At 36.9% G+C, this 18,898-nt stretch overlaps 1 protein-coding gene across 1 annotated transcript in view; it reads left to right on the top strand.

Annotated features, from left to right (window-relative positions):
* Positions 1-18,898, top strand: part of LOC142338395 (uncharacterized) — a 239,615-nt gene that overhangs the window by 50,628 nt on the left and 170,089 nt on the right. Inside the window, exons 4-5 of the mRNA XM_075388151.1 lie at positions 13,699-13,994; positions 14,103-14,407. Of these exons, the coding sequence (XP_075244266.1) occupies positions 13,699-13,994; positions 14,103-14,407 (601 nt within the window). The remainder of the gene's footprint in view (positions 1-13,698; positions 13,995-14,102; positions 14,408-18,898) is intronic.

Genomic DNA, 18,898 nt, shown 5'->3' with positions numbered 1-18,898 from the left:
AAGCAAACAAGTTCAGAGTATGGCTTTTGCACGTTGGTCCAGTTTTGTTTCGATCAGTTATTCGTGCTAGGCTGTACGAACGTTTCATGCTTCTCAGCTACGCTGTGCGGTTGCTTCTAATCTCTTCTCAAATTGCTAAAACAGCAGGCATCCTTCTTCAGCGTTTTCTGGATTGTTTTAAAGATCACTCTGAAGTATTCTTGCCAAACGTACATGCTCTGTCTCATTTGGCTTGGCAGATCCAATCTTTTGGACCCCTGTGGACAACGTCTGGTATGATGTTCGAATCAGCGAACTATCTGCTTCAATCGATATTTACGGACACAGTCAATCATTTAGCCCCTCTGTTCGAAAGATATAGAAGAAATAAAGCAGCATACGGTTTTGAAATAGCAAATGGTTGCCTGAGCGAGTTCTGCTTTGAACTGAAGAAAAGGTCAAAACGGTTCAAGCTCAACTTTTTGATGGCTGGGATTGCCATAGATCTACTGGATAAAGGTGACTTATTATACAGCAATTGTCAGATCAAAAATTGAGAGTTCGGTTCGCTGGCACATGGATTTTCAAGAAACAGTTACATAAGCTACATAAGCAACAATAATACGAAGTATGGCCAAATTCGGTTATTTTTTTTCTTCTAACGGATTCAAAAAAATTGCAGTGGATGTAATAAATGTCATTGAGAGATACAAATCTAGTGAAGTCTCTGGCGTGCCGATCAATTCTTTTCTCAGAGCAACAATGTCATCAAAACGAGAAATTATTAGCGAGAAGTCTCTAAAGGAAAATCTGATGAGAATAAACCTTGATGGTGATTTTTTCCTCGTTCCTTTGATAGACAGTTTTGAACATGACTAACAAAACTAGTAATTTGATTAAGAAAAGCTTGCGTGATTTTGTGTCTTCATGCGTTCTCAGAAACTTTTGTGGTTTAAAACTTTCCAAGTTGATATTTTTACATTTAATTTTGCTCAATTGAAAGTTTGACCAAAACCAAAACAAAATTTTAAATAACCGTTTTTCAACTGTTGCAGTGAGTGATACAGTTCTTTCAGGCTTTAATTGTGACTACTGCAGAACTCATTTTTACCTCAACTCGTAAAAAAGTTGGGAACGTATCTCTTGACTTTTCAGGAGGCATCCGGGTTTCCTGAATGATCTTGGCGTGGTTGCCAAGAGGACCTTGTATGATATTTCAATGGCTGCAAAAACATCCATGATGGCTTTTTCATTTTTGCCTAGAACACCATGAACAAACCTCGTTTTTCACCCCAACTGGTAAAAAATAGTTGAAAACGTACCTGTTGACATTTCAGGAGGCATCTAGGGTTCCGTCATTATATCCGCAACTTATTTTTGGCAACTTTAGTTCCGTCATTTTTTTCGGGGTAAAACACGAGTTCTGTTCAGTATGTTCTTGTCTTCTTGGGAACCATGAAAAACCCATCATGGATTTCGTGGCAAGCATTGAAATGCCATAAATATTTTTTTGGTAACCATGTCAAGATCATACAGAAAAACCGGATACCTCCTCAATTCTCAACAGGTACGTTTTCAGGCGGTTTTTACCAGCTGTGGTAAAAACGAGTTTTGTTCATGGTGTTCTTGGGAACCATGAAAAACCATCATGGATTTATTGGCAACCATTGAAATGCCATAAATTGTTTTCTTGGCAACCATGCCAAGATCATACAGAAAACCCGGATACCTCCTCAATTGTCAACAGGTACGTTTTCAAGCGGTTTTTACCGGTTGTGGTAAAAACAAGCTTTGTTCATGATGTTCTTGGGAACCATGAAAAACCATCATGGATTTCTTGGCAAAAACTGAAATAGCATAAATGGTTTTCTTGGCAACCATGGCAATATCATGCAGAAATTTTTTTCATGGCCTCTATGGTACCATATAAGGTTCTTGGATATGGTTCCCAAGAAAGGTCAACCCGGGCTCCTTGTTTTCATTTGAATGTGTCAAGATCATCAACGGGCACTGTTCTCTGACAATTTACCGGCTGTTTTTCAAGTTTTTTACAAACAAACTAAACAATTTTTGACCACATTGTTTTAGGCTCAAACGTTTTGCTCCGGTCTGGTTTACACCTGTTTTTGGTATCAATTCAGATGCGTTTTGATTTGTTTTGTTTTTCTTCGCCAAAATTGTGCTCATGACTAGCTGTTCACAAACGAATACTTTTAGCATGTATATCAGTTTTGTTTTTTTCCTTTTTAAGCAATTTTCTGTAATACAGATATTTTTCTAATAAATATTTTGCCTGATAATTAACTTTTCATCTTCAAAAAAGTGCGATAAACGGGTAACAACCGTAAAGACTTAAATCGGTTGAGCACTTTTTCCTAGGTTTATAACCGTCTTGTACAAATCAAGAAAGTTGCCAAGAATAGAAGAAATCATTACAGCAACTGGCGACAGTGGTCGTTATGCAAGTCGATTTTTGCTTCTTAGAGAGAAAAAGTACATGCTTGCGCGCCCAGTTCTAGACCTCGACTCATGAAAAGACAATGCTCGAACGAAATGTGCTATGAAAAGACCATACTGGACTCATTTGAAGTATGAAAAGACTTTAGCTGGACTTTAAGACATTCTGGACTTTTGCTCCACTCAGATTTTTCGCAAAAGACTTTAGCTGGACCCAAAACTTTACAAAAGACTTTGGCTCGACCCAAAGTTTGCGCTGGACTTAAGCTCGACACAAGGTTCGCAAACAAAGTCGAGTTAAAGTCTTTTCATGGGTCCATCATTAGTCTTTTCATAAATCTGATTTTTTTGCCATTAACGATTTATGTGCAACATTGCATATAACGTAGTCAGCATATATGATCCTGCACCTTTTACGATTCAAAAGAACCACAAATACGTCAAAAACCTGCATTATTTTAAAAAAATATAGCTCACAATTTTGGAAAGGAAAACAAACTGAATAACGCCGAAATTTTTTCATGGCTAATGGGACTAGGACCAATATTTTTAAGCTAGCTGGTTTCATTGAATCAAGTAATGTGGTAATATACTCAATCTGCAATAACTCTTTATCTTAAGATTTGACAAAATTCTTAAGGCTTTTGGCAGATTTGCAACTGATTCTTAAGTTGGACTGCTCTGGTGCAAAACTATTTAGTCTTGCTCCGATTCTGCTTCTGTATGTACAGAAGCAGGACAAAAATTTAAAAAATTTTGAATTTTGAAAAAAACAGACTTATGAAAAGACTAATGGTGGACCCATGAAAAGACTTTAACTCGACTTTGCGGGTTATTAAAAGACTAATGGTGGACCCATGAAAAGACCTTAGCTGGACTTTCTTCGTTATGAAAAGACTTTAGCTCGACCCATGAAAAGATATTAGCTCGACTTTAACTAGGAACCTTGACCGTGTGTAATTATAGTCAATATTGCCCCCCCCCCCCCTACTAGACTTTCAAAGTCTTTTCATAAGTCGAGGTCTAGGCCTGGGCGGGTTTGTAAAGGGTTGCTCGCATAGTTTTCAGGTTCGTTTTGGGACTCGAAAATCTAAAATTTGAACACAAGAAAAGGTTGATCTAACCTTTAAGCTAATAAGGAACTTGCAGAAGATTGGGAGTATTCAATTGTTTTTGATAACAGTTTTTCAGTGTTTATGACGAACGAGCCCAGTGAAGCAAAAAACTGAATGTCGGTTGTTCACGTTTTCTTCTTGCGTGTACATTATTTTTCCAGCAACGGTCAAAGTAATCCAAACAGTCTTTCATAATTTTTTGCGCTGAAATTAGGTTTTTCACACGATGTTATCAGTGATCAGAAATCTTCTAAGACACTTATAACTTCGTTTAAGTTTTTTTAAAAGCCTTAATAAGTTTCTAAAACCTCAATTAAAAAATTTTTAATTGCTCTCAAACGAAGCTTGTATCAATTATATTAGTCCGGTTGGTCCTTTTTTAAGCGATTTTTTCGCTTGACCGATTTTTTGTCTGACGAACAACCGATCTTCTTAGAGGTTGAAGACCCCCGCCCACTGTCGACCCCCCACTATTACCCCCCACCCTCACCGCGCCGTTTTCCCCCACCCGACTGTTGCCACCCCCATCAGCGTCCCTGTGTACTCCCCCCCACCCCGTAGCTAGCTAATGAGGAACAACCGCTCGCTAAAAACACGCGAATTTGTACTAATTTTCACAATTTTTTTCAAGCTTTTTGAAAATTTTTGTCAGTTTTTGAGTTTAAACAGCATTAGATATTTGGTAATAGGTCTCTAGTGTTAATAGAATGGTTTCAACATATCAACATCGCGAATTTTTGCATTTTTTTTTACAAAACTTGCACATTTTTTCAACGTTTTCGAAAATTTTTGTAGTTTTCTTTTTTGTTTATCCAGTCTAGAGGGCCGAGAAGCCTTCTATAGGGTTTGACAATAGGTTACTTTATAGTTTCTAGATGTAATAGAAATTTTTCAAGATTCTAACATCATGAATTTTAGCATTCTTTTGACAAAAATTGCATTTTCTAAAATTTTATTTTGACATTTATGGTAATTATTCAAGGGTTTTCAGCCTAAGGATTCAGAAAATCTCCTTAAGGGTTTGATATTAGGTTGCTCCGTAGTTTCTAGTGATAATGGAATGATTTTCAACGTTTTAACATCACGAACTTTTGCAATTGTTTGATAAAATTTGAATAGTTGGCCATAGAATAGTTGTCAACTTTTTAATATCAGAAATTTTATCGATTCTTTTTTATGAAACTTGCATTTTTTCAAGTTTTTCGAAAAGTTTTGTCATTTTATAGGTTTATCTAGCCTCAAGAGCCAAGGAACCTCCCTCAAGGTTTGATAATAAATTATTTTATTGGTTTTTAGATGCAAGGAAGTGTATTTTAAGATTTTAATATCCTGACTTCAAGCAATTTTTTAAATATCTTATTCAATTTTGTCACGTTTTTTGAATAGTTTTTGTGTTTTTTTGAAAAAAAATTGTGCACCAAGGACCTCCTTCGAGGTTTGATAGTAAGCTGCTGCTTAGTTTCCAGAGTTAATGGAATGGTTATCATTATATTAATGACTCGACTTTTAGCTTTTTTTGATAAAACTAAAATTGAAAAATTTTTGAAAAAATTTCATCATGTTCTAAGCGTATGGATCTTTATGGGCCGGCGGAATCGTTTAAGGCTTGAAATAGGGATACTGGATACTCTCTTGAGACAATGGAATGGTGTTCTGAAGATATTAATATCAAGAATTATAGCAAGATTTTGTTAAAATTTTTTATTGTGTTTAGAATTTTTGAATATTTTTGTCCTTTATTGAGTTTAACTATCATTACTGACCAACGAAGCTTTTTAAGACCTGAAGATGGGCTACATGACAAAAATTGAGACCCAAAAAATGTTTTTGAACATTTTCTTCACTGGAAACTTTTCTTCTGAATTTTTGCACTTTCAGTTTTTTTTCTATATGATTTAGTTACTAACAAGGCTAGAAAACTTGAAGTGGTAGTGTCTGTTGGTTGGCGTTTCTTTCTTTCTCTTTCTCCTTCACATTTTATCTCGCATTCTCTTTCTCTCTCTCTCTCTCTCTTTAACTCTTTTGTTGAGGCCGCACTTCAGCGGCTGTTATGTGGCCTGAGGTCATCGTCTTTTAACCTAACATCACGCCCCTTCAATCAAGATAAAATTAACCTCACTAAACAATGGCTAGGTACTGATGAAGCCAAGCGCTCACTGGCCGTTTGAGAGCAACTCGCCCGACACCGACGTTGGTCGGTTATGTTTAATAGCTCTTTGAATTATAAGGAAAAATTTGCTCATATATATTGATACCCGGATTGAGAAAGGGTGGTTAACTTGTAATAACTTGCAAGATTTTTGCAAACGATGGTGCACTCGTGAAAACTCGCCAATCGAATGGCTAACTAGTAAGAATTTGTCAGTCGAATGGTTAACTTGTGAGAACCCTGTGAGTCGAATGGTCAACTTTCAAGAGCCTTGTAAGTCGAATGGTCGACTTGCAAGAATTTGTAAATCGAATGGTTAACTTATGAGATTTTGTATGTCAAATGGTTAACTCTTAAGAAGTTTTAGGTCGAATGGCTGAATTGTACGAACTTGTAAGTCAAATGGCTAACTTGTAAGAACCCTGTGAGTCGTATAATCGACTTGCAAACCCTGTGAATTGATTGATTAACGTTTAAGAGCTTTGTAAGTTGAAACTTTAAGAACTTGTATTTTGAATGGTTAACATGTTAGAACTTACTCCTCCAATGGTTATTTTGAAGGCACTTGTAAGTCTGTCGTACTTTATCTATTTAGTGTAGTGATTTGCGGTGCAAGTATGCAAAAAGATTATTGATTGTCGATTCGGGGTGCGAGATCCAAATTCAAATTACTTGCGTTTACTCGCGGAGCGGGATTTCAAAAGGAGATTTGCAGAACTGATTTGAATTGCAGAATATCAAGAGAATGAATTTGGAAAACATAAAACACTCAAGAGCAACGTGAATGCGTGATCAGACATGTCTCCTCACGAAGCGGGAAACTAAGTAGACAGTTGACGAAAGATCATAAGATACGAATTGAATAAATTATTGAAGGTTAAAATAAATGAACTAAATTTAGGACATCGTATAAGATTTACCGCATCAATGAAATTAAGGAAGTAAATATACGTCAGGTATCACATACACTTTGCATCAAGAAAAATTGTAGAATACAATTTTCGAAATATAAATAATAACAATAATTACAAATTAATAGAAGGTCCCCGGTTAAATAAATAATATCAATATATGTACTGGTTATCATAACTAAAAATACGGTAATTAATAAAATATGGAGTGTTTTGCAGTTATAAACAAGTTTATATATTCCACTCTTCATTATCTGAATTTTTTTCCTCCGCCTCCAGTGTCGCCGCCGATCGTACCAGCGTTGGGGTGTCCAAGTACAGTAGAGGTTTATTTCGAGGTGCGTGTGGTGATACATGGCCAATACAAGGAGATACGTTTAATTCCTCTGGTTGATTTTCAATGATTTGTTGCACTGACTCGATAGTGTCGGGAGGTGCGTAATTTTCCACATCTCCCGCTCGGCGGGGTCGCTTTGGAGGAGGCAGGATATCCGAATTTGGCGGAGAAGTTTCGAATCCATAATAGGATGGGCTGCGACGAGTGCGATCTGAAGTTCGCGAATTTTGAGGTGCTGGGGCCGGAGCAGTAGATGTCGATGCGTGTTGTTCGTTAAGTGAAGTTGATATTTGCTGATTTCGCATCGCGGAAAAGTTTGGTTTTTTTGGGATTCTTCCACGCATGGCGCGTGATATATTGGATTTCATAGACGAAACCCCGCTGCCAAATTCTCTCCTCCGGTGTTTCATTTTTTTTATCACCCTTTCGTTTTCGGGTGAATTCCTTTATATGGCTGAGAATTAGCTCCTCCACTGTTTTCTCGCCAGATCTAGGTCCTCTGCGATCGGCATAATCCTTCAGTGGTGTTTGCCTTTCCAACTGCGTACCAAATTTCGCAATATTGCTAATGCGAACTGTTACCACTGGTTTTCCGGGTACCTTTATGGTGGAGGTTGTGGGGCTGACTTTGAGTATTTGGGATCCCGGAGCAAGGACCTCATATAAGCCTTCCAGATTCTTTTTCGAGCGTCTCTTGCCATGCACTTTTCTCGCGAGGTTCAGTTATACCGCGCACTCCTTCAGAGGGATAGGGCGAATCGCCTTAGTCTTCAAAAATCGTGGCTCTCCATCTGTACTTGTTCGTTCTCTGGATTTCGCTTCCATGTTTGCTCTGGTCATACCGATCTCAACTTCGATATCACTGCGATATCCGTTGACCCACTTTTCGTCAGGCAGTATCTCCTCTGGCATCATTGTGTCCTCGTCTAAATAATGATTTATAATATTTTTGTACGTCAAGTTTAACAATTAGGTTTAGTTGCTATCACGCTTAGCGGGGTGTTAGGCTTTCTTCCAAAGTGTGCTTCGAAAGGCGAGGTCTTTGTTCTTTGTTGTTTACATATACGCAATTGGTGAATTATTATCTTTAATGCATGCTTGACATGAAAGGCGCGTGTAGATAATTTCTCTTCTTTAATACATGCAAGTCTATTCTTAATTGTTTGAATCAGTCGTTCCACCAACCCGATAGCACGATGATCATTTACAGGTGCTTCGATGATGTCAATGTTGTTTTTGTTACAAAAAGTCTTTACTTGATTTCCAACTAAACATTTTGCTTGATCTAAACGGAAAGATCTTGGGACTCCATGAGTTTCAATATACATGTCCAAGAACTCCAGAACGTTCGGTCCATTAGCTTTATCATAAATATATGCAGTTGGGTATTTAGAGAAACGATCAATTGCTGCCAAAAAGTACACTTCATTACCCTTTTCATCAAAAATTGGTCCCCCAAAATCAATTTGAATTTCGTGATTTGGTTCTACACATGGTACGTGGGGAGTGAATTGCTTGGCGGGAATAATTGATTTAAGGTTCTTACCAATTGCTGTACAAGGTTTGCATTCAGTGGCCTTGACGATTAACTCACGGTGCATGTAAGGCCACCAGGAATGTGTAGCCATACAGATCATGCCCCAGGTGCCCGGGTGGCTTGAATGGATGTCATCAATGAGCGCTTCGCGTAGCACGTTCGGAATAGCCACTCGTTCGTCTATACAAACGCACCCGGAACGCACGTGGAGATCCCTCCAATATGAGTGGATATAGGGATTGATTGTTTTTAAACGGCTTTCGTTGTTGGTCAAAATACAATCTCTGACCTCTTTTAATACCGCGTCTTTACTGGTGAGCGAAGCTATTAGAGACTTATTAGAAATTTTCGACACAAAATGCTCGAAGGTGGGTGCATGCGGGCTCGGGTTTAATGGAGTGCTGGCATTTGATGAATGGTTGGGGAGGTTGGGGTAGTATTATGCGGTGTCCTTGCTTCGCGGGAGGTACTTGAGTTCTGTGTTGTTTGATTTGCCGTGCGCGAGTGGTTTGACAAATTGGATCGCGTACTTGCGGGGCGAGTTGTATTTCCACTTGTGGATTGTTGATCCGCTGCGCGGGAGGCATCGTTAAATCTAACTCTGGTTATTCTTTTTTTTGAGGGCATTTTACTATTTATTGAGTTGACGTATTGAGATACAGATAGTGAGTGATTAAATTTTGTGTGATTAGGAGGATGCAGCTGATTTCTAGAGTTACAAGAGGCAAAAAGCACTGATTTTAATTTTGAGTGATGACTGTTAGAGTTATTAGTGGAATGTGATTTAACTGGCGGGATTTTTGATTGAGTAATTTGGTGCTCGCGCTGTGCGGATATCACTTTATTTCTAATTTGGAGTAATTGTTTGCTGTTACTGGTGCTTTGCAGAGCGAGAGAGGTGCAAAGTGGATTTTGTGACGCGAGTGTTACATACTTTAAATTGTTTAATCGACAAATACTATTTGAGGCTTGATCTCGCGGGGCGAGTGAATTGCTAAGTACATGTTCGCTTACTCGGGTAGCGTGAGTGCTAATTGACATTATTGGATTGGTATTGGACTCAATTTTAGGTGTAATTTGCGATGCGAGTTCATTAATCTTAGTTTTAGATGCGTTCTGCATAGCGAGAGTATGATGTGTTAATAACTGGTGTAGATGTGATGCGGAATTTTTGGTTTTTAACTCTAATGCGTTAATTGATTTCGAGAATAATTTTAGTTTTGCAACAATAAATTCTTCATCATATGTAGAAATCTTTTTAGCTTTTTGAGACCGATTTCGGGAGATATAATCCACCAAACCCATTTTTGCCCCAGGAAGGTGTTCAATATCAAATTGAAATTGGAAGGAGGCGATCGACCCAGTGGCAAGAGCAGCGCCAAGACCAGAGCGAGACGCGTCACATTTTACGCGTGTTTCGAGTTGTGGATTGTAGTGACTATTTTCAGTGGCGTTCGCTATGCGAGTCTTAATTTCTTTAAAACAGTTCTCATGTTCTGCTGTCCAAATGAATTTCGAAGACTTTCGCAGTAACGGACGGAGAGGATGATCTATTTGAGCGAGATTAGGAATGAATTTTCCAATGTAATGAACAGATCCCAAAAATGAACGGAGTTTCTTTAATGTTTTCGGGGCTTCAAGAGCTAAAATTGCAGAGGTTTTAGATTCGAGAGGCGAGATACCCAATTGGGAAATATAATACCCAAGCCAATCAATTTCTAATTTACCAAAATGACATTTAGGAAGATTTATCCTAAGATTTTTGTCATCTAAACGTTGGAGACATTTCATTACGTAATTTTTGTGTTCATTCAAAGAACCTTTGCTAACTATCAGGATATCATCCAAAAAGCAGTATGTATTTTCCAATTCAGCTGGCATATCTGTAAGTCCGTAGAATCCTGTTTGAAATCTATAAGTGCCAGTCATATCTCCACTAATAATATTAAAGTTGCAATGATTAGCAGTATTAGTGTCCAAATTTAATTGGCTGTATGCGTATTTTAAATCGATCGTAGAAAAGTACGTGATGTTTTGCGGCGCGGGAGCGCTTATTTGTTGAGATATTGATTCGATTAGCGTATCAATGTTTGGCATTTGATATTTGTTCTTGTGGACAGATTTATTTAAAACTTTTGAATCCAGTGCAAGCTTTATCGTTTGGTCTTTTTTAACCGTGACCACAATGGGTGATATAAAATATTTATCTGGACAGCTTGAAAGTTTTATAATATGTTTTTCAGCTAGCAATTTTCTAAGTTCCGCATTAACTTTGTCTCGGAGATTGATGGAAATACGTCTATCTTTTTGGTGTCTAGGTTGAAAATCTTTATGAACTTTAGATTTTGCTATATGACTTTTAGATCTTCCAATACGTGATACCAAACCAGGAAAAGTTTTGGCTATCTGTTCTTTAAATTCGGGAGATGCAATGTTGTTCATACTGTTACCTTTGAGAAATATAGAATGAGTTACAGCAAGTCCTAGTTGGTCGAAAAAATCACGACCTATTAAGGACATTAAACCGTCGGCTACGACTTTGAAGTTGGCTGTATCGCATGCCCAGCCTTTGCTTGTGACAGGGGCTTGGATTTTTCCCTCTACTTGTATGGGTTCATTCGAAAAGTTCCGTAGTTGTGGTGGTGTTGGTTCATGAATCCAAGGGCACGGGGGCTGCTTTGTACCACTTGTAACGCGAGTGAATGATTAAGTATACTGTATGCACTCCCGGAGTCCACGAGTAGAGTTGTATTGACATTGCCAATCTTGAGGGGCATATTGAGTGGTTCAACTTTTTCAACCGCCGTTTCAATCATTGCGACCGTGTTATCCTCCTCTCCACTGCTGTAGTCTGATTCGTAGAGTTTTGCTGGTTGAACGAACTTTACAGAGTCCTCTGGGTGTGGCTCTTCGTCTACCACACGGACCATCTTTTTCTTAGAATCTTGTGGCTTTGTGTTTGTGTTCTTCAGTTGTTTACGACACACCTTTGCAAAATTGTTTAGTAACCCGCAATTATTGCACGTTTTTCCTTTAGCAATGCATCTTTCACGATGATTTGGCAGCCAAATTCCGCCACAATTGGATTAATAGAGTGTTGATCGATTATTTTGCTTTGAGACATTGTTATTGTTCTGCCAGTACGGTTTTCATGGGTTATTGAATTGAACGGTGTTAACATTTGCCGGAACAACGATTTTATTATGTTGCTGTATCTGATGTTGATTCCGCATTCCGAGTTCCATATTAATTGCGAGTTCTAACGCCTGTCTTGGTTCGACCGTTTTTTTTAAGAGTTCCTTTTGGATCTCAGGGTCAATCAGATTGGTGATGAAAACATCTCGAATGAGGGTCTCCTCTTTGTTTTCAAAATCGCAGTTTTCCGCCAGTTCTTTTAGTTTACCGTAGAAATGTTCAACTGTTTCTCCCCTAAGCTGTTTTGTAATTAGAAAGACATGTCGGTCAAACGTTATGTTACGTGGACGGTTGAATGCTTCCTCCACGATCTTCCAAAAGTTAACAGTAGATAGAGTGTCAATCATGATGTGCGGGTTCTTACAGTTAAGGATGCGACGTCCCTCTATCCCGATGCTCATATAGAGAAGGGAGACTGTTTTGCGGTCCGCCAACGACCACGGTTTGTCGCCACACATGATGCCCACCTCAATTAAGCGTTGACATTTGTTTTGCCAGTTCATCTTTTGCTGCGCGTTGCGCGCGTTCCTTTCCCTCTCTGATTGTGCAGATGCACCCACTATTGTCTCTTCGTAGATTGGCTCCAGGGGTAGCTCTACCATTTCTGGTTTTGGACCGAGTAGTGTGTCCAAAATGATGTTTTCTTTGGCCAAGAGTGCTAGTTTGTACTGTACCCGCCACTTCTCCCAGCGAAGGGGGGGGATCCAGTGTTGGTTTGTCCCAGAAAGGGTCAATTCCAAGGGGTGTTCTTTTGGTTGCTGACTGCGCCATGTCGTACTTTATCTATTTAGTGTAGTGATTTGCGGTGCAAGTATGCGAAAAGATTATTGATTGTCGATTCGCGGTGCGAGATCCAAATTCAAATTACTTGCGTTTACTCGCGGAGCGGGATTTCAAAAGGAGATTTGCAGAACTGATTTGAATTGCAGAATATCAAGAGAATGAATTTGGAAAACATAAAACACTCAAGAGCAACGTGAATGAGTGATCAGACATGTCTCCTCACGAAGCTGGAAACTAAGTAGACAGTTGACGAAAGATCATAAGATACGAATTGAACAAATTATTGAAGGTTAAAATAAATGAACTAAATTTAGGACATCGTATAAGATTTACCGCATCAATGAAATTAAGGAAATATACGTCAGGTATCACAAAGTCGAATGATTAACTTGGAAGAACTTGTAAGCCGAATGGCTCACTTGTAAGAACCATGTGAGTTGAATGGTATCTTGTAAGAACTCGTATGTAGAATAGTTACTGTGTAAGAACTTATAGATCGAATGGTTAAATTGTAAGAGCATTAAGATATGAATGGTTAACTTGTAAGAACCCTGATTGGTTAACGGTTGACTTTTAAGAACTTGTAAGACAAATGGGTAACTTGTAAGAACTTGTAAGTCGATTAGTTAGCTAGTAAGAACTTGAAAGTCAAACTATTAACTTATACCTACTTGTAAGTCGGATGGTTAACTTGTATGTTGGATTGGGTTAACTTCAAAGGACCTGAACGTTTTTACAAGTTAACCGTTCGAAGTCGGCCCGGGTAACTCTCAATAGCCACGTTATTGATGCCCAATTATATAAACTTAATTCTAAGATCTTTCTTCAAAAGTTTGTTTTCCAATTTATTTTTAGCAGAAAAGTAAAAGGTCGATGTAAAAAACCATGAACGTCGAAAGTTTTTTAAAACAGTTTTAACTTTCATGGAAACCTTTTTTTTTCCAACATATATGAAGCCTTGATAAATCAGCTTTCTATCACCTCTAAAGTATCGGAGAGAGCCCCCTCTATATGGTCAATCAGAACAGTTCTATCCAGACCCTATCCAGTAACATAATTCTAAGATCTTTCTTCAAAAGTTTGTTTTCCAATTTGTTTTTAGCAGAAAAGTAAAAGGTCGATGTATAAAACCATGAATGTCGAAAGTTTTTTAAAACAGTTTCAACTTTCATGGAAACCTTTTCTTTCCAACATATATGAAGCCTTGATAAATCGGCATTCTATCACCTCTAAAGTATCGGAGAGAGCCCCCTCTATTTGGTCAATCAGAACAGTTCTATCCAGACCCTATGCGTTCGTCACATCAAAATCTGAACATGAGGGCAACTGAAAGAGTTTCTAGACGACGTCGGGGGAATCCAAGGGTCTATCAATCATCATCTGGAAATCACGCAAGATATTACGGAACCACAACATCAGCGTCAGCCCAGACGCGCCGTAGAAGATCCCGCTCTGGAAACCGAGGTGGTTCAAAGAGACGGCGCAGATCTCGAAATGGGCGGAATCGAGACGCAACGACAAATGCAGAACTGTAAGGAAATATACCCTCAATTTTATGAACACACTGTACATGCGGTCGTAAAACGCGCCAATTATGACACATCCTTTTCTTTTCCAAAACGAATCAAAAAACGTTTAGATCAACAATTCCGGCTTCTTTCTACAAGGAGCACGATTCATCTTTCGGAACCTTGACTGTAAATCGAAGGCAGTACAATTCAAGGCACCGAAACTCAAGGTCAAGGTCAAGGTCAAGGTCCCGAGGAGGAAACCGAAGGTCTAGGTCTCCGAATCGACACAGAATGTCGAGATTTGATGTTGGTCGAAGAGTTCAAACGCCACCTTCAGGCAGAAATCGAAGCAGTGATAGGAATAGGAGACATTTGTCATCTGGTCGAAGAACTCGGAAGTCAGACAGCCCAACTTCGGTGACCTTCAGTATCGGTAGTTTTCTTTAGAATCTTTTAACTCGTTCAGGAAATTGCAACGGTAACCTTATTTTTACGTGCCGATCTGCTGTTGAATAATCTGTTTATTAGCCACCCTCATCTTTTCAATCTGATATTATTGTGTCACTAGCTTTTATTACAATTCTAAGTGTTTGAATGTATTGGGGCGCGGTCGATTTCTGACCTGAAGAAGAGTAATGGTGGATCGTCTTTATTGGTCGGTATATTTGTTGGGGCATATTTGAATCAGGAAGTGATGTCCGTGAAGACAAAGTGTTCAGGACTAATTACTGAAGAGCAAAGAGAAGAAAGAATAGTTTTCTGTTCTCGTCGCTTTTTTAATAGCTCTCAAACGAAGTCAATTATGTAGTCCTGTTTGTGTTTTGACGACTCGAAGAGAAGTATTGGTTTTCTTAAGGTTTTTTTTAACCGGAAGTACTATTAGTTCAGACGCTGTTCTGACCTAAAACCGAAAGTGAGAAAAATTGCCGTGTGAACTAATTTTTTCTTACCGAGAGAAGTTTTTTGATCATGCGCTGCGTTTATTGAATGACTTTTCGACTTCGAAAATTATTTGTTGACAGAATAGCACATAGAAATGTAACCCTCAGAAATTGATACCACAAAGTTTTGCAGTGTCTGAAAATGCGTTTCAGCTTTAAAACTGGCGCAAATTTCTTGATTTTTTTAGAGAATTTTTGGCTTTTTTCTTTTAATTTCTTCATTTTTGGATCTTCCAGCCGTCTTTTTTAAAAAATTAGTTTTTATAGCGATTTCTTTTGAAAATTCATAAACTCAACACCTCTTTCTGCCGTGAAGTAATTCTGTTCTATGAAATTCTGAGCATGCTAATTCGATTTTGGTAGTTTTTCCCCAATTTTTCTTAGTTTTTCTTCTATTTTGGTTTTAATTACTAGTAATAGTTTCTTCGTGAAGCATCGAGATTTTTAATTTCGTTTCAATACAAAGTCAATTTTTTGTCGACAAGTTTTATACTTGAAAATAATTTTTTATATATATATATGGAGTCTTAAAACCTTTTTGACCCTCTTGCAAAATATTTCTGTGTTTCGCATGTCTGCAGCGTTCTGTTTTAACTTTTTTATCCAGTCAAGAAAATGTCTCCTTGTCTCTGATGGCTTTTCTAAGCTTGAATGCTTGCAGTGGACCAGTTTTTTGCTTGTAATTAATAGCCGCACAGTGATAGCTGGGGCTATTATTGGTCTTCTCTTGGTTTTTAATAGCCGCCCTCATCTTCTCAGCCGGCTATTATAGCGCTCCTATTTGTTTTTTACTTCGTCGAATAAAAAAAATGTTTCGCTTTACCTCATTTTGCCGATTTTTCAACATTTTGCGTGATATCTTTTTGACTTCTCTAGGCTAGTTTCTCTTTTCTCTCAATCTGCTAAAAGTGATTTTGATTATCAGTTGCTCAGCAAAGCAATTCAAAATGAACAGAGTCAATATAAAAAATTGAAGTCAGAAATAGAAACGGGATAAACCCATATAGCCCAATTTTAGATTCCCGCTATTTGAACTTCGTTGCTTTAAGTCTTAGTTAACACCTCTAATGCTTATTGGTTACGATAGCAGCCACTGTAGCCTCTCTCTAAGAAACAGAAGTACGTTATGTTCAACGACGAAATGCCATCAAAATAAATCGGACTTATAAAATGTTTTTGTACAAAAATCATTTTTTCAATATCTTCCATTCTTTGAATCTCAATCATGCTTATTAGAATCAACGGCGGCTATTTTCCGGCAATCTGCCGGGTATGTTTTATAATTCGTCGTCACAATTTTTGTTACGGCCATATGACGTCACAACCACTTCAAATCTGCTTTTTGTTTAATCGTTCATGCAATTTCAAATGAATTGCGTGCGTGACGTTATTTTTCGCTCATATTTGAGCGAATTTTACTGTTCAATCGCGTGATTAAATTTTTGGACACATTTCACTGACCTCACTCTCAAAAATGATATTCTCGATTTCAAATTGACTTTTATTTACTTTAACTCAAAGAGATAAAGTCAAGTGAATGTGTGTCACTCTAAATGAAGGTTATTTGAGAGCAACTGAAAGAGACAGCAAAAACTTATACAGATTTTTAATCAAAACATAACATATCAGCTTTCAATGAAAAGAAGAAATTTTTAGGTGTGTCTTCTTTACTGTTTTTTTGAGACCGCAGATCTACGAAGCTATTGCGGCTATTTTTCTTTACGATGCCCTATTATAATGTAACCCTCAATTTCAAGATTTTTGGGTTTTTTGTTTTTTTTCTATTAATTTTCTTGTATTTAAGTATTTCTTAAAGTTTTATCTTTAAGTTTTTTTGTATTATGTTTTTAATTGCAAGTAGTAGTTGATTTGTGCAACATCAGGAATTATAGTTTCGTTTCAGTACGAATTCAATTGTTTATCCTTAAGTTTTTGAAGTAAACTAATTTCTATTCATAAATGCAGTCTTAAAAAGTTTTTGACTATCTTGCGAAATTTGTCTGTGTTTTGAATGTCTGGAGCGTTCTGATTTAACTTTTTTATCTGTTCAAAAAAAGTCTCCTTGTCTTTGATGGCCTTTTGTCTTTTCTAAGCTTTAATGATAAAAAGAATATGTATTTCTTTTTCCTCATATTTTTATTAGACTTTCAAATTTCAAAAATCAGGTAGCCTTTTTGCTTCGGTGTTTCTTACATTGTGTCTATACTCTTCACATTCTAGATAGCATCAGTCAGGCTTTCTACTGGCACCTACATTTTTATTCGTTATATTGTTTTCTTAGTTGCTAAAAAATAAATAAGTAACAGAAAAATAAAACAATTAATGATTTCAGCTTTTTCATTGTTTTTTCTTCATTGCTTTGGTTTGCAATTGATTTCATTTAACATAAGTCATTACTGAGAAATTACTGGAATATCGTTTCCAATGTTTTGGCTGACCACTAATTTCTGGAAATTTCAAGGGGCCTTGGTTTTGTTTTTAACAATTTTTTGCCTTGAATATCATTGTATTGCCTTTGTCATTTCTATGATTTAAATTAATTTTTGATTTAGTAGGAAATCATTTGGTCCATCATGGTTTATGTCCAAAAAGGAAGTTTTATATTTTATTTTTGTTTCACTTGCAGTGATTAAAAACTAATTGTAGTGGTTTCCTCAGTCTTTAAATTTGAGTATTGGTTTTGTTTTGAAAATTTTAGTTTAATTTCTTAGATCTCTATCTGCCTTAAGCTTTTGCAAACAGAATCATGAATGGTTTAAAACAAAATGTAATGGCTTCAGCTGGAGATACGTTTTTTTGACGTTTCGTAGCTTCGAATCGCTTCCGGATTTCTTCCGGCTCTGTTTTTACATACCATTTTTCGATTGACCGGTTTATATGAAAACTTCCGTTTGATAATTCGTATACTCAACGACTCTTTCTGCCGTGAAGTAATTTTGTTTTTTGAAATTGTACACATGCTACTTCGATTTTGGTAGTTTTTTTTTCTAATTTTTCTTAGTTTTTTTTGTATTTTGGTTTTAATTACAAGTACTAGTTTCTTTGTGCAACATCAGTAATGTTCTTTTTGGTTTCAGTCGAAATTCAATTTTTGTCCTTAAGCTTTTGAAGTAAAAGTAATTTTTATTCATGAATGTGGTCTTTAAAATATTTTGAACTTCTTGCAAAAAATTTCTGTGTTTCGTATGTCTGCATTTTTTTTTATCTATTCAGGAGCATGGCTCCTTGTCTCTGATGGATTTTTTTTTCTAAATTTTAATTCTAATAATTGAAATGTATTCGTTTTTCTTAATTCTTTTAATTAGATTTTAAATTTTCAAAAATCAAGTAGTCTTTTTGCTTCGGTGTTTCCTATACTGTGTCCATACTCTTCACATTCTAGATTGTATCAATCAAGCGTTCTACTGGCACCGACAATTTTATTCGTTTTAATGCATTTTTAGTTGCTAAAAAATAAATAAGTAACAAAAAAATAAAATAGTTAATGATTCCTGCTTTTCCTTTGATTTTTTTCATTTCTTTGGTTTGCAATTGATTCCATTTAGAATAAGGCCTTACTGAGAGTTTACTGGAACGCCTTTTTCCAATCTTTCGGCTGATCACTAATTTCTGGAAATTTCATGGGTTCTTGGTTTTGTTTTTAAACAATTTTTTGCCCTGTATATCGTTCTTTTGCTTTTGTCATTTCTATTATTAATTTAATTTTTGATTTAGTATGAAATCATTTTGTCCATCATCATCTATATCAAAAAAAGAATTATATCTTTTTTTCGTCTCAATTGAAGTGATTAAAAATTAATTGTAGCGGTTTTCTGAGTCTTAGATTTGAGTATTCTGTTTGTTTTGAAACTTTTAGTTTAATTTCTGAGAGTTTTATCTACCTTATGCTTTTGCGACCAGAACCGTGAAGGGTTTAATAGAAAAGGTAAAGGCCTCAGCTGCAATTATACTTTTTTGGTGAAGTTTTGAAGCTTCGATTCGCT

This window comes from Convolutriloba macropyga, chromosome 4 (genome assembly GCF_964194025.1).
Source record: "Convolutriloba macropyga chromosome 4, txConMacr16.3, whole genome shotgun sequence".
NCBI lineage: Eukaryota > Metazoa > Xenacoelomorpha > Acoela > Convolutidae > Convolutriloba > Convolutriloba macropyga.
This window is presented reverse-complemented; position numbering and strand designations above follow the sequence as displayed.